Source organism: Epargyreus clarus, unplaced genomic scaffold (genome assembly GCF_041222505.1).
Source record: "Epargyreus clarus isolate Ecla_fem2 unplaced genomic scaffold, WU_Ecla_fem_2.2 ptg000024l, whole genome shotgun sequence".
Taxonomy (NCBI): domain Eukaryota; kingdom Metazoa; phylum Arthropoda; class Insecta; order Lepidoptera; family Hesperiidae; genus Epargyreus; species Epargyreus clarus.
The window spans coordinates 3,682,314-3,698,436 of NW_027332231.1; the positions used below are offsets into that span (position 1 = coordinate 3,682,314).

Sequence of the window (16,123 nt, forward strand, 5' to 3'; positions counted from 1 at the left end):
TTGCTTAGCACTACCATTAAGGCTAGAAAAAGGTGTGGTGCTTTCTCCGGGATCGAACCACAAAGGGCTTCTTCCTTCGAACTATTTAATATTTATTACCTGTAACAATTGCAACTGTTGTTCAAGTTCCAAAATCTTTGTTATTTTTTCATTCTTTTCTTTTGCTTCCACATTAATACAACATTCCAAGTTCTTTATGGTAATTTCATTTTCTGAAATAATCTTTCTAAATTCTTGATTGTCCTCTTCAGTTTTCCTTGTTAAATCACTGATTTGATTCTGAAATAAAATAGCAAATCTAAATTAAGGCTGAAAACTAAAATACATTATAGAGTTTCAGTTTCCAAAACCAATAGTACATTACGATACGCGTGGCCAAAGTAGCCTATTTTTGCACGGCGTGAAGTTAGCGCCCGAGCGCAGCGAGGGTGCTAAACGCCGTGCAGATAATAGGCTACTTTTGTCACAAGTATCGTATACTATTTTATAGCTCGTGTGACATAAACCCGCTTATACTTGTGAAGAAATATGAAAAAATATGATAATTATTTTGAAACTTATAAATTATTGAAACTAAAAGTTATGAACTAAAAAAGCAATAAAAATGTGACACAACCAAAACCATTGAAATTAAGAAAATTTAGTAATTATTCTGCACTTGTGATAAAGACAAATCTAACACCACACATACGTCGAAATCTATCAAGCCATTTAGGCTACATACAGGCGTATTAAAGAAACATATGATAAGCAATCACATAATGTACTAATACATAACTAATACTAGTGATACAGTAGAAAATCGATTATCCGGACCTTAGTTACAAATATTCGCGATGTTCGTATTGTGAAACGTGAACAAGTAACTTTGTAATAACCCTTACAGATCAGCCACATTTTGTATGACTTGTGCATTTAAATTCCGGAAAGTCGCCAAATCGCAACAAAATAGTTACTATAAAAAACAAAAACCCGATTGCTAAAAATATAACCTATGTTATCGCCACAATTTAGACGAATTCAGCGACACATCATGTATCAAAATTAATGAAGTCGTTTGAGTTTGCCAAAGAATGAAAAATACATACGTAACAAACATATAGTCGAAAAACATCACCTTCCTAAATCGGTTTAAATAGCTTTTATATCACGGCGTGCGTAAATGGACGTTTTACGCACGCTTCGCGTGCGCAAAACCCCCATTTCCGACCCCGTAATATAAAATTTTATACAACACGCGGACGAAAAATGTTTTTCTGACTCGTGTGATTGCAGTCCTCGCCTGCGGCTCGGCCTGCAAACTCACACTTGTCAGAAAAAAATTTTTCGTCCTCGTATCGTAATGTACTATTATAGTACTCTGTGACCTAAACCCGCATTTTAGCCACGCATTTCTGTGTCCAAAGTAGCCAATTTTTACACCGTACGAATATTAATACACTACCCTCACAGTTGAAAAAAATAAACATAGCTATGAACGTTTCATACTTTTAAATGCCATTTAAAAATTAAAAGTGAGTAATGAGTATTTTGTTTAAAGCTATAATTATTTTAATATTTTATTTTGGACGTATTTATAAATGTTTTTGCCGTTGTGTACATACTAAGCAATAGCATCACTATAAGACTAACTATTGGGCTTTATCGAATTTTATTGTTTGTTTTGACTGTGTTTGTTTTACTTTCGCTACACACCATAGTAGGAGATATTTAAATTAGGAATCGTTATCAAAATTAGCCATAATACTACTCCAGTAGAATCTCGACTAAGCGACCTATTTGTTGTCGTATTTGTGGCATTCGGATTATCGAAAATTTGGATAATTGAGTTTATGAAGAAAAGCTATTTAAACCGATTTAGGAAGGTGATGTTTTTCGACTATATGTTTGTTACGTATGTATTTTTCATTCTTTGGCAAACTCAAACGACTTCATTAATTTTGATATATGATGTGTCGCTGAATTCGTCTAAATTGTGTCGATAACATAGGTTATATTTTTAGCAATCGGGTTTTTGTTTTTTATAGTAACTATTTTGTTGCGATTTGGCGACTTTCCGGAATTTAAATGCACAAGTCACACAAAATGTGGCTGATCTGTAAGGGTTATTACAAAGTTACTTGTTCACGTTTCACAATCCGAACAATCGCGAATATTTATAACTAAGGTCCGGATAATCAATTTTCTACTGTATCACTAGTATTAGTTATGTATTAGTACATTATGTGATTGCTTATCATGTTTCTTTAATACGCCTGTATGTAGCCTAAATGGCTTGATAGATTTCGACGTATGTGTGGTGTTAGATTTGTCTTTATCACAAGTGCAGAATAATTACTAAATTTTCTAAATTTCAATGGTTTTGGTTGTGTCACATTTTTATTGCTTTTTTAGTTCATAATTTTTAGTTTCAATCATTTATAACTTTCAAAATAATTATCATATTTTTTCATATTTCTTCACAAGTATAAGCGGGTTTATGTCACACGAGCTATAAAATAGTATACGATACTTGTGACAAAAGTAGCCTATTATCTGCACGGCTTTTAGCACCCTCGCTGCGCTCGGGCGCTAACTTCACGCCGTGCAAAAATAGGCTACTTTGGCCACGCGTATCGTAATGTACTATTCTTCATAAACTCAATTATCCAAATTTTCGATAATCCGAATGCCACAAATACGACAACAAATAGGTCGCTTAGTCGAGATTCTACTGGAGTAGTATTATGGCTAATTTTGATAACGATTCCTAATTTAAATATCTCCTACTATGGTGTGTAGCGAAAGTAAAACAAACACAGTCAAAACAAACAATAAAATTCGATAAAGCCCAATAGTTAGTCTTATAGTGATGCTATTGCTTAGTATGTACACAATGGCAAAAACATTTATAAATACGTCCAAAATAAAATATTAAAATAATTATAGCTTTAAACAAAATACTAATTACTCACTTTAAATTTTTAAATGGCATTTAAAAGAATGAAACGTTCATTTATGTGGTTTTATGTCACACGAGCTATAAAATAGTATACGATACTTGTGACAAAAGTAGCCTATTATCTGCACGGCGTTTAGCACCCTCGCTGCGCTCGGGCGCTAACTTCACGCCGTGCAAAAATAGGCTACTTTGGCCACGCGTATCGTAATGTACTATTTTTTCAACTGTGAGGGTAGTGTATTAATATTCGTACGGTGTAAAAATCGGCTACTTTGGACACAGAAATGCGTGGCTAAAATGCGGGTTTAGGTCACAGAGTGCTATAAAATATTTTATTTCAAGTAGATTTCTACACACATTTTACAGTACTCTTTTTGAACGTCAAAAACCTACCATTGCGACACATAATATATATTTTTATGGGTCTGTGATATTTTTCATAAAAGTTTCTCATATAATATTCTCTTCTGTTAAAGGAGTATAACCTTCAGAACACACATCTTTCTCCCTGAGAGATTTATAATATCATGATATGATTCATACTCCATCATCTGACCCTCATCACTAAGTATAATGTATTAAACTCATCTAAACAATCCAAACAAGTTGGACAAAAGACTAAATACTGTTAAGAGCCTTACATTTGTAGACTCCGCGCCAAACTTCTAGTCCGCTCTGAATATAGAATCGCTGAAGTAAATTCTAGATAAATAGCTGCGTGTATCCTTGCAATTGCTACAGCGTATGTGCTGTAGTTATGTTCGACCGCATTGGCTCGCTGACACCTGCGCGCAACAACTTCAGACCGGTCTAGAAGTTTGGCGCGGATTAAACTAACAAAAAAAATAAATTGATTTCCTATTTTTTACCTGTAACAGTTGCAATTGATGTTCAAGTTCCTCAATCTTTGCTATTTTTGTATTCATCTCTTCTGTCTCTACTTCAACACGATGTGTCAAATTTACGATAGCGCTTTCTTTGTCTGCAATCATTTTTGTGGAGGTATGTTTATCTTCTTCAGCCTTCTTTATTGCATCACAGAGTTGTTCCTTGAATACAAGTGACGAAATAATATACTTACTTATACTACCGTACATCTTGTTTGTAAGATTGAAGTGGTAAAAGAGCATGTAGTCCACTTGAAAGTAAGTTTTTTTTTTATAATATAGGAGTAGTAGACGAGTATACAGTCCATATGAACGTACTGTATGTAAGTGGCTACTGCCGTGGACATTTCTAATCAATCCCAGATAGGATTAGATATTCCTACCTGAAGTCGGCCACAAGCGCGCCGCTACCCCTGAGGACTAAGCCTCGGAAAAGTATATCTCCGTTACCACACCTTTCAAACCAGAACGTAGCAGTGCTCAACACTGCTGTTATAAGGCAGAGATGGGTGCCCATAGACAACTGTAACCAATAGAACTGGTTCTACCTTTTTTTTTGTTTTCGAGGGGGAAACCTTCGAAAGGTACCCGACGACGTGGGAGCGACGCCGGGTTGTGGGATTTTTACCACACTAAAACCCCCCCGGTGGCCGTCCTCAGCGCTTGTTAGAGAACTCCGGGATCTCCGATGGTACACAACCGGAGTTCTCCGAGCGGAATGCTCCGGTCGAGCCCTGCCCTGGGGGGAGCACTTTACGCTACGCTTTGGCATGCGACCACACATGTCGCCGTCCTTCCCGGGGTTACTCTCCGGACGGTTCCAGCTCCCACTCTTACCGCCCGCAATCCCCGAAAGCCCCCTTTTGGTCGCCTCTTACGACAGGCAGGGGATACTGTAGCCCTATTGTAGTCCCGGAACTACAGGGACAGAACTGGTTCTACCTGAGATGTTTTGCCACTTCTTAGGCACACTCATATGTATTACTACTACTTTTCGGTAGAAATAGGTGTGGCGGAGGTACCTCCCTAGTCGAAAAATACTATTACTACTACCTATGAAATATCTTATTTATCTATTAACCAACTTTTGTAAAAGTGTGGTAAATACATTATTATATTACTTAGGTATTCTTTCTTTACCTGTAATGCTTGCGTCCTTTCTTCTAGTTCCGTGATTTTTGCTATCTTTTTGTTAATGTTATCCGTTTTAACATTCACGCAATGCGTTAATTTCGCGATATCACTTTCATAACGTGCAACCATTTTTGTCCATGTTTCTTTACCCTTTTCACTCTTACTCGTTAAGACACTGAGTTGACGCTAAAATATAAAAGATCTAAATCTTAAAGAATATTTTAATTAAGAAATAAATTTGTTTTATTTACAATTTAAGCAAGTGATGATTAATTTCTAATACACACATAAGTTTGAAAAATCAGAAGTGCATGCCTGGAATTTGAACCTCGGAACCCTCGATCGGCCGAGTTTCTTAACCACTAGGTTCACTGCTATGTTTTACATTGGCAACACTTTATCATCAACTCTTATTTTAACTCTTGTTACTTATGAATCATTATCTAATACTTAGAACTCCAGCCAATGCTAATGTTCACATTTTTACCTGTAAAGATTGATTTTTTTGTTCAAGTTCCACAACCCGTGCTTTTTCTAATTTATTGTGTTCTATTTCTTCATGCACACGACGTTCTAAGACCGCGATACTATATTCTTTATCCGAAACATATTTTGCAAATATTTGCTTTTCTTCATCAGAATTTATTACGGCTTCGTGATATTTATCCTGAAATTAAATCGGATATTATAATAATATACTTTTAAATAATAACAAGATATTTTGTCAAGAGATGGCCCCACGATTATCCTGAATCACGCTATCGAAGTTTTCTAAACATCTCCCATATATATAAGCTCCGAACTGAGACTGTTCGGCCGCTCCTAGCATGATCACCTAGCCGGCGGAAGATCTCTCGTTCCCAAAATATAACACTTACTCAAAATATATATCTAAGAGTACCTGTAAGCTTCGGGTTTGTTCCATAAGTTCCACAATTTTAGCTTTTGCTGCATTCTTTTCTTGTAATTCTTCATTCACGCGACGTCTCAAGTTCGTGATAGTGTTTTCGTTATTTGAAATCATTTCTGTAAGCGTTTGTTTTTCTTCTTCAGCTTTACTTATAACATCACAGAGCTGACCCTGAAATAAGAAATCCCTTTAATATTCCTAATACCAATAAAGCGTAATGTTTGGAGGGCAATCCTTGGGTTTTTGTGAAATGTTGTCTAACGTAAAAGTTTATTTTACTTTATATTTACACTTTATATTTATGAAGACTTTTTCATCAAAAAAGGTAATAATGGAAGTGTTCGCCGTGTATATAAGAACTAAAAACCCATTGAACTTACGTACAACCATGACATTGCGCATTCTATTTTCCAATACAAACACGTGAGCGTGCACCCGCGTCAGTTTTAGCGGCTCTTACGTAAAATAGTATAACGTACATTCTATTTACAATTTTTTACATTATTTACCTGTAAACATTGTAATCGTTGTTCAAGCTCCGCAATATTTTCGATCTTTTCTTTTTTTTCTCCTGTTTCTACATTAACACAATGTTTCAAATTCGTAATAGTACTTTCGTTATCTGAAATAACTTTTGTCAGCGTTTGTTTTTCCTCTTCAGATTTTTTTGTTATTTCAGAGAGTTGTTCCTAAAATATGTTCCAAATTATATATTTCAAAAGAAAATTATGAAATACTTTATTAAGCTATGGGTATTATTTATAATTGAATTTGGTTATTGAAGATGGTAGAACGCTTTATGGTTCGACTCCGGCGGCACCACCGCCACACCTATTTCTGCCTCATAACAGCAATGTTAAGCGCTTCTGGTTTGAAGGGTGTGGTAAGAGAGATATACTTTTCCGAGGCGTTCCAGCTTAGTCCTCAGGGGTAGCGGCGCATCTGTGGCCGACCTCAGGTAGGAATATCTAATCCTATCTGGGGTTGATTACAGATGTCCATGGGCGGCAGTAGCCACTTACCATCAGGTAGACTGCGTGCAGTATGGGAGTAGCACCCATATTATAGAAAAAAACATACCTTCAACAAATGCAATTGTTGTTCGAGTTCTGTAATATTTGTTATCTTTTTATTTTTCTCTTGTGTTAGTACATGAATGCAATGTTTCATGTTCACAATACTACTTTCATTGTCTGAAATAATTTTTGTTACAGCTTGTTTTTCCTCTTCAGTTTTTCTTGTTAAATCACTAAGTTGAGCCTGAAATAAGAAATAAATATCTTCAGTTGAGTGGTTAAAATTCGGCCTCTCGATCGAGGGTTCTAATCCCAGGCTTAAACATCACTGATTTTCCAAAGTTATTATTATTTTTAAGCCTTTATTGCCAAATTAATTTGTAATAATTTATTAAAATATATGTTAGTTGTGTCGGCATGTCTTTGAACACAAAGGCCTCCTCTAGCTGTTTCCAGTCTGCTCTCGCCTGAGTAGTTCTGAACCACAGTGGACCTGCAATCTTTTTAACACGTTCGCTGCGTAAAAAAAAACAGTAACTTTCAGCTAGTGCGACGGCAGTCCAAAAATGCATCCACTTGACTTTCTTATTGTGCGTGGCAGGCCTTTTCGACCCGACACCTCTGGGTGGTATTGAAGCCCTATTATCTTAGTCAAGGCGCATTTTACATTATAAATTTTTATACTTTTAAAATCCTCATGAATCACTTGTCTATACATTAGTCCCGCCCCTGGCTCCTCCAAATAGAAAATTAGAAATTAGCAATCAAAAATGTCTGGTCGATAAGGCCCGATACCGCACTAGAGTGTAATTTCTGTAGTGATGGGATAGTAAAAGAAAAGAAAATATCGAGTCATTAATTTTATTAAATTTTAATAAACACAAGCCGAGCCTTTTTAATGTGTTACACATAAGTCAAAAATAGTAATTATAAAGGTAGACCAAAATTTTATATAATTACAAAGATTTTTCTTAGGGATTTCGAAATATGAACCACCGTATTCTTCTTCGTTATCACTATCATTTTCTAGTACTATTTTGTTTTTACAATGCGCCATTGTAACGAAGCTTGCAGGAAACCGAGTAGCGCGAGCGCGTCCTCCTCTCGAAGCTAGCACAACACTACTAGCGGGTCAACGCGTACGCATCTGCACAGTGCGGCAACAGGTCGCGAGCGGTCATCCACCAAAACAGGCCTGCCCCCGCACTGAGATAACTTTTTTTACGTTCTATGCGGCGGAGGTCGAAAAAGGCCTGCCGTAAAAATACCCAAGAAACAGGTTTCGCACTAGCGAGAAAGACCTATTTTTCCTGTGCGCATATTGGTTTGGCACCGCGTCGGGCCGATTGTGGGTGAACCGCAGTGAACGTGTTAATATCGTCAGAGTAACGTATTCTCCAAAGTTATGTGGGTATTAAAAATTAATTATCACTTGCTTTAACGGCGAATGAAAAGATCGTGAGGAAATTTGCATTCTTCAGAGATCTAAAAAAAATCTCAAAGCTGAAAGTGTGAAGTCTACAAAATCCGCACTTTGGCAACGCGGCAGACTGTTGCCTAATCCTTCTCATCCTAAGGAGACCGTGCCCGGTAGTGAGACAGGAATGTGTTGACGACGAATATACCTCCAAGTAAAATAGACCGAAATAATATATTGCACTACTTATGGACTCTTCTTACCTGCAACAATTGCATATTTTGTTTAAGTTCAACAATATTTGCTTTTTCGGCTTCTTTCTCTTCCATTTCTACATTCACAGAATGTTTTAAACTCGCGATAGTGCTTTCATTGTCCGAAATCAGTTTTGTTAAAGCTAGTTTTTCCTCTTCAGTTTGTTTTATTAAATCATTATGTTGATCCTGAAATAGACGGTCCAAAATTATAAAAGATATATTAAGATAAGGGTACAATATTATAATGATATGTAATTTGAAATTTAAAACCGGGAATTGTTGAACTCTGACACATATTTCATTTTTTAAAAAGTATACTTCCACCCGCTGGCATCTGTAATCAACCCCAGAAAACATAAAATTTCTACTTGAGATCGACCAACCTTTAGTCCTCAAGGGTAGCAACGTGTTACCCTTGAGGATTAAATTGTCTCAAAAAAATATGTCTCCCTTACCACACCGTCTAAATAAGAACCCAGTAACGCTTAACACTATTGTTATTGAGTGAACCACGAAGGATTGTACTACCAACTAAGAAAAATATTTCGTTATAATTATGTACCTGTAACAACTGCATTTGTTGTTTAAGTTCAACAATATTCGCTTGTTCAATTGCCTTTTCTTCTGCTTCAACATCCACGCAATGTTTTAAGTTTGTGATAGTACTTTCATTATTCGAAATAATTTCTTTCAAAGCTTTTGTTTCCTCTTCAGCTTTGCTTGTTGATTTACTGAATTGATTCTGAAATAAAAACACAAAATGACAAAATAAAAATAGATACAAAATTTGCTTAAAAGATAAATATGTTTTCTTTATTACCTGTAAGAATTGCAACTTTTGTTCAAGTTCAATAATCTTTGATATTTTATCTTTCTTTTCTTCTGTTTCTACAGTCACACAATGTTTTAAGTTTTTGATAGTATTTTCATGATTTGAAATAGTATCTTTCAATGACTTTATTTCTTCTTCAGCTTTACTTGTTTTATCATGGAGTTGAACCTGTAATACATATTATAAAATGATATGAATGAAAATTAAATAAAATATAACAATAAACAATTTGCTTCAACAATATATAATTTTTAATCATCACCTCTAACAAGTGCATTATTTGTTTAAGTTCCCTAATCTTTGCTATTTTATCTTTCTTCTCTATTGTTTCTAGATTTAATGAGTTTCTCAAATTCGTGATAGTATTTTCGTTATCCGAAATAATGTTTGTCAATCTTTGTTTTTCATCCTCATTTTCTTTTGTTAAATCACTGAGCCGATCCTGAAATACAAGTAACAGAATTATATAATCTATATATATAAAAGTCGTGTTAGTTTACACTATTTATAACTCAAGAACGGCGGAGCCGATTTGGCTAAAAATTGGTGGAGAGCTAGCTTAGAACCAGGAAACGGACATAGGATACTTTTTATCCCGTTCGACGGCGTCGCCGTGAAGTAATTTTATAACTCCAGAACAGCTGAACCGATTTGGCTGAAAATTGGTGGAGAGCTAGCTTAGAATCAGGAGACGGACATAGGATAGGACTTTTTATCCCATTCGACCTCGTGTCCGTGAAATCATTATAAAACGTGGTATAACAAAAACGCATCTGATATGGTATAACAGAACATTTAAGGGGCAAAAATAGCGTTTTTGTTATATTTTACGTGTATATCCTAAAGGAAAACATTGAAAGTAAATTAGGCCCTGGGAGGCAAATTTCAAAGACCATTTAGTCTTGACAATTTTATTTTGTTTATGATATTGTTAGATTTCTTTTTAACGCGACTGAAACCGCGGTGCACCGCTAGTATAAGGTGACATTTGTTTGAAAGATAAATCTATTATTTTATCACCTGCAATAATTGCAATTGTTGTTCAAGTTCCACAATCTTTGCTATTTTATCTTTCTTATCTTCTGTTTCTACATTCAATGAGTGTTTCAAATTCGTAATAGTACTTTCGTTATCCGAAATAATTGTTGTCAATGCTTCTTTTTCCTCATCAGTTTTTCGTGTTAAGTCACTAAATTGATCCTGAAATACAAGGAACAAAATGATATAATAAAAAATAAAACAAGATAATTTGCTTCACTTAAAAGATAAATATCATATTTTTTATTACTTGTAACAATTGCAACTGTTTTTCAAGTTCCATAATCTTTGTTATTTTATCTTTTTTCTCTTCTATTTCTACATTCAAGGAGACTTTCAGATTTGTGATAGCATTTTCGTTATCTGAAATCTCTTTTGTCAATGCCTGTTTCTCCTGGTCAGTTTTTATTGTTAAGTCTCTTAATTGATCCTGAAAAATACCAAAAGATATAATACAAAATAAAATAAGATAAGATAACATTAGCTTGAAAAATAAATCATCGTTTTTTACTTGTAACATTTGCAACTGTTGTTCAAGTTCCATTATCTTTGCTATTTTATCTTTCTTTTCTTCTGTCTCTACATTCAATGAGTGTTTCAAATTTGTAATAGTAGTTTCGTTATCTGAAATAATTCTTGTCAAAGCTTGTATTTCCTCATCAGTTTCCCGTGTTAGATCACCGAGTTGATCCTGAAATGAAATTCACAAATGATGTAACTGAGAAAAAAATATCACTTTGCTAGAAGAATATTTTTTGTACATTACCTGTAATAATTGCATTTGTTGTTCAAGTTCCAAAATCTTTGTTTGCTGTGCTTTCTTTTCTTCTATTTCTACATTAACACTATGTTTCAAGTTCGTTATAGTGCTTTCGTTATCTGAAATAATAGTTGTTAACTTTTGTTTCTCCATTTCAGCATTTGTAGTTAAATCACTGAGTTGATCCTGAAACATAAATCCCAACATGACATAAAATAAAATAACGTAAAATACAAAATTTGTTTAAAGGATAAATCTCTCATCAAATACCTGTAACAACTGCATTTGTTGTTCAAGTTCTTTAATCTTTGTTATTTTATCTTTCTTTTCTTCCGTTTCTACATTCAAGGAATGTTTCAAGTTTGCGATATTAATTTCATTATCCGAAATAATTTTCGTCAATGCCTGTTTTTCCTCTTCAGATTTTCTCGTTAATTCACTTAGTTGATCCTGATATACAAATACGAAAACAAAATTAGATATTACATTTCTGTTTTAAAGATATAGCTCCATTTAGATCTACAGACATTGAACGCGTCAGACGCGGAACGTAGCAGTCAAATTCATATTTTCCTGTACAATATTATCGATTATGCGGCAGACACGGCCCGTGTCTGCGAGGCTGTTTTACGGTAGATTTTTTTTATATAATATAGGAGTAGCAGACAAGCATGCAGTTCACCTGATCGTAAGTGGCTACTGCCGCCCATGGACATCTGTAATCAACCCCAGATAGGATTAGATATAACAACCTGAGGTCGGCCACAGATGCGACACTAGCCCTGAGGACTAAGCTGGAACACCTCGGAAAAATACGTCTCCCTTACCACACCCTTCAAACCAGAACACAGCACGTTTAACACTGCTGTTATAAGGTAGAAATAGGTGTGGCGGTGGTGCTGTCGGAGTCGAACCTCTGAGGGTACTACCACCTTCTAAATGGTAGATGTAATTATGTCAACACACATTATATATAATAATGCTTTTCTGTCTGCCCCAGCACGTGTCTGACACTCTCTATGCCTGTAGATTTAAATGTACCATACATATTTTTTATACATTACCTGCAACAGTCGCATTTGTTGTTCAAGTTCCACAATCTTTGCTCTATCTGCTTTCTTTTCTTCTATTTCTACATTCACAGAATGTTTCAAATTCACGATTGTATTTTCATTATCTGAAATAATTTTTGTCAATGTCTGGTTTTCATCTTCGACTTTCTCCACTAATTCCTAAAATATAAACACAGAAGAAAAATTACGTTTGTTTGTTTAAATAAACGCCATATTTATTGAACCTACTAATTTATTACCTGCAATAATTGCAATTGTTGTTGAAGTTCCACAATCTTTGCTCTTTCTTCCCCCAATTGGACTTCTATGACATTGGCACATACCTCAGTGCAAGTTGCTGCAAAAAAAATTAGGTGAGTGACAGATTTTCAATAAAACCACATATAACAATATCCCCACCACTATTTTATTACAAAGTATTTTTGTAATAATTCACGTGAACACGTAAAAATTTTTAAAGATCAAACCTTTACACTATAGTTCACATGGATGTGAGCATGAAGATAAGCATACCATACAATCATTATAATAATATATTTTATATTTACATGCATTAATGTGGAATTTGTCCCTGACAGATAGGACTAAGCCTGCCCATTCAAAAAATTTTAAACTTACCCATTTATCGTATTTTAATCAATGAAATGATACCAAATCTACTTACAAGAGTTGTGTTGCAAGGAATGAATACTGGTATCCGGATCATCACACTCCAGCATGCTGGAATCAATCCCGTTGAGGTGGTTGTGTTGTCGCAGCTCGGCGACCAGCTCCCGCAGCGACTGGGTCTGCCGGCGCTCGACCTCCAACTCCTCGGCTAGTCGACCGGATTTAACTGACTCTTGTTGACTGATTGCCAATAATTTGTCATGCTCTGATTTCAGTTGGTTGAGCTGTAAGCGGACAATTATATGCAGCTATACAATCAAGAATACAAGAAAACTGTCTTCTATTTTATTTCAATATTTTTCATAAGTTGGAACTAAAGAGAGGATATACTAGAGTTCCATTAATTATTCTGAATGCATGTAAATAAATACCTTTGTGGTACTAATGTAATGCCATGTAGGATATTCAGAGGATTGTTTTAAAGTTTCTGAATGTTTCATCATTCGCAAGTGTCAATCATTTCTTGAAAAATTACCAAAAACCCATTCCTCACCTTAGATTTATAAGTTTCCCTCTCATATTGAACATCCTCAAGCTGCTCCTGTGTGCTCACAAGCCGCTGCTCCATCTGCTCCAACTCCTTCACCAGCTTATTGGTGTCGGTAGCCCCCCTGACATCCCCATGAGACTCCCTATCCTGCCCACCATATTGGGATATTTGTGATTTGAGCTCCACTATCTCCAACTTGTACTGCTCCTTGTCTTTTACTAAAAAAAAATAAAATTCTTGACTTCAAATATCCCAACTGCTAACATTTAAAATACTTTGTTGGAGACTAATATTTTAGTAGCTAAAGAGCAAAATTTTATGGTGGAGTGCTATATGGTTTTCCATAATTTTTTGTTACTACTAATACAGGGTGAATCTCCATAATGTGCACATATTGAAATAGAGGCATGTTTTTTTTAGTGTTTGAAGCTAATACGACATAGAATTACATTAAATAATAAAAAAATAAAATAAAAAGCCTAGAATCTAGATTATTTTGAGGAATTTGGCGATTGCTGAAATTTTATCTATAAAAATGCTTTTTTGCACTAATCTGACTTTTTCCTGGGAAGATGAATTTTTTTGGTTTTTTTTTTCATGGTACAATGGAATTTTTTTTTTTCTTTAGATCAGCATTCATCCTGTAAATTATCAAATTCATTTGTTTACCATCAACCCTTATCACATTGTATGTCCCTTACACATCCTTTTATCATCAGTACACAATTGTACTTTGACACATTATGCCGTATGCACTGTGGCATATGATAAAAATCTGATAAGACTTTCTATTCACTCAAGTATATTGTATATTTTTCAATACAAAACTAACAAATGACCATTCTCATTGATGTTTCTAGGCTCTGTCGGGGGTGAATGTGTCCAAAGCATCACCAGCCAATGACGAGAATTCTTTGACATATGGAGCCGTAAACTTTTCACTTTGGCCCCCTCTTGCAACACTCATGTCATGTGTAATCAAACCCGGATAGAACTGGAGTCCTACCTCAAAATAGCCATAAAAATACATTGCTACCCTTGACTAAAATAGAATGCTTTATTTAATTTCATACATACATAGTTTTTCAACTTTCAAGTTTGTCCTCATCAGCTCTTCCTGTAGGTAGGTCCGGTCAAATCTCTCCGCATCCAGTGCAGCTTGCAAGCGACGGACCTCACTGTGGTAAGAGCGCAGAGCCGGTGGAGTCTCTGCCACCATCACTCTCATACTCACTGGCTCTGCTACTGGTGTACCTTGTCCACACGCCTCTACAAATATTAAAAACATATTTTCATCAATCAATAAATACATAATATTCTTTCAATGATCCATGAATCCATGATGATCCATGATACTAAGTGTAAAATTTACAGGATAATGATTTCATATTGACATGTTTATAATAAAATTACAAAATTGTTCAATTAATTAATTCCTGTTTAATTAATTCTTGTTGGTTAAACTAATTTTATCCATCAATTAAGTATAGTTCAGTTTATTATATTCATTTTACAACTTACCAACAATAGCTGCCTGTACATCTGTGTTACTTATTCTAGGACATTCCATTAGGTGTTTACTGAACTTCAGTATAGTCTCCTGGTCACCGGGACTCAGTTTGCTACACATGGCGCTCTTTATATCAACCTCCTTAGAGATTACACAGACAAAGAAGAGAAGCAGCGATGCAGCCAAGTAAACATCCTCATCACTATCAGGTTCCACACTTCCATTTTCAAATTTGAAATCAGGATACTTCTCCGCTATAAACTCTTGGACGGTTTGGGCATCAAGTATAGAAGATTCGTTCAAATTTAAATTTTCTCGCAAATGCGATATAATCGCAAGAAGAGATTCGGAGTTCACGGGTAGACTCTTTTTATTAGTTTCGGTAAAGTAACAATTAATCTGCAACAATTGTAGTAGTAAAAGTACATTTTATATAAGCTTTAAGATGATAAAACAAAGTAAACGGACATTTCGTATAGACAGATGTTGCTTCAAAACAAAGGTGATGATTATCTTGATATTGTCTTACATACTTTATAATATTAATATTAACAATTTATTTGTTACATATTATTTAAGCCTAAAAAAGACTTAATTGTTTGAGTTGATATTTACAAATTTAATGTGTATTTGTGTAACAATGAATAAACACTCCACTTACCCAATTCGTAAGAATCAACTTCCATTTCTGTAACATTTTGATATTATCTTTTGTATTAGCACCAATAATTTCATGCAGTGTGATAAAACTTTCTAAATAAACAAAACAATAAAATATAAAACTAACTATTTATGAAACCCGTTGATTTTTTGTTATTATATCGCCGTTGCAATTTGAAATATTTTTTACGTTACAACTGACACTTTAAAACGGTTCTATCTATAGAGTACTTTTTAGTTTATACTCATGCACAGAATATAAATTGATTCGATATTCCGATATATTTCTTTTATCTCGATATAAGAATTTATTGATATTATGTATAAAAATATGAAATAGAATAAGGGGGTAATGTAAGCCATATAAATAAAATAAAGGTCTTTAAAATAGAAATTTATCGTAATAATCTAAGTAAAAAATAAATCCCTTGGGAGCAATGGGCGGAGTAATTGACGAAAAATTACAAGTACGAGTATGTAAACGACTTGTTTTTTTCTGTTCCATGTAAACGACGCATACGAGGACGGA

At 34.7% G+C, this 16,123-nt stretch overlaps 1 protein-coding gene across 1 annotated transcript in view; it reads right to left on the minus strand.

Moving 5' to 3' along the window:
- Positions 1–15,792, minus strand: part of LOC140752210 (uncharacterized) — a 31,815-nt gene extending 16,023 nt beyond the window's left edge. Inside the window, exons 1-23 of the mRNA XM_073086427.1 lie at positions 15,596–15,792; positions 14,946–15,333; positions 14,502–14,693; positions 13,428–13,642; positions 12,930–13,158; positions 12,505–12,602; positions 12,257–12,424; positions 11,463–11,642; positions 11,199–11,378; positions 10,944–11,123; positions 10,683–10,862; positions 10,415–10,594; positions 9,657–9,836; positions 9,383–9,562; positions 9,125–9,304; positions 8,569–8,748; positions 6,953–7,132; positions 6,382–6,561; positions 5,864–6,043; positions 5,450–5,629; positions 4,969–5,148; positions 3,811–3,990; positions 100–279 (exon numbers count right to left, since the gene is read on the minus strand). Coding sequence (XP_072942528.1) covers positions 100–279; positions 3,811–3,990; positions 4,969–5,148; positions 5,450–5,629; positions 5,864–6,043; positions 6,382–6,561; positions 6,953–7,132; positions 8,569–8,748; positions 9,125–9,304; positions 9,383–9,562; positions 9,657–9,836; positions 10,415–10,594; positions 10,683–10,862; positions 10,944–11,123; positions 11,199–11,378; positions 11,463–11,642; positions 12,257–12,424; positions 12,505–12,602; positions 12,930–13,158; positions 13,428–13,642; positions 14,502–14,693; positions 14,946–15,333; positions 15,596–15,631 — 4,206 coding nt within the window. The 5' untranslated portion in view covers positions 15,632–15,792. The remainder of the gene's footprint in view (positions 1–99; positions 280–3,810; positions 3,991–4,968; positions 5,149–5,449; positions 5,630–5,863; positions 6,044–6,381; positions 6,562–6,952; positions 7,133–8,568; positions 8,749–9,124; positions 9,305–9,382; positions 9,563–9,656; positions 9,837–10,414; positions 10,595–10,682; positions 10,863–10,943; positions 11,124–11,198; positions 11,379–11,462; positions 11,643–12,256; positions 12,425–12,504; positions 12,603–12,929; positions 13,159–13,427; positions 13,643–14,501; positions 14,694–14,945; positions 15,334–15,595) is intronic.
- Positions 15,793–16,123: the final 331 nt, after the last annotated feature.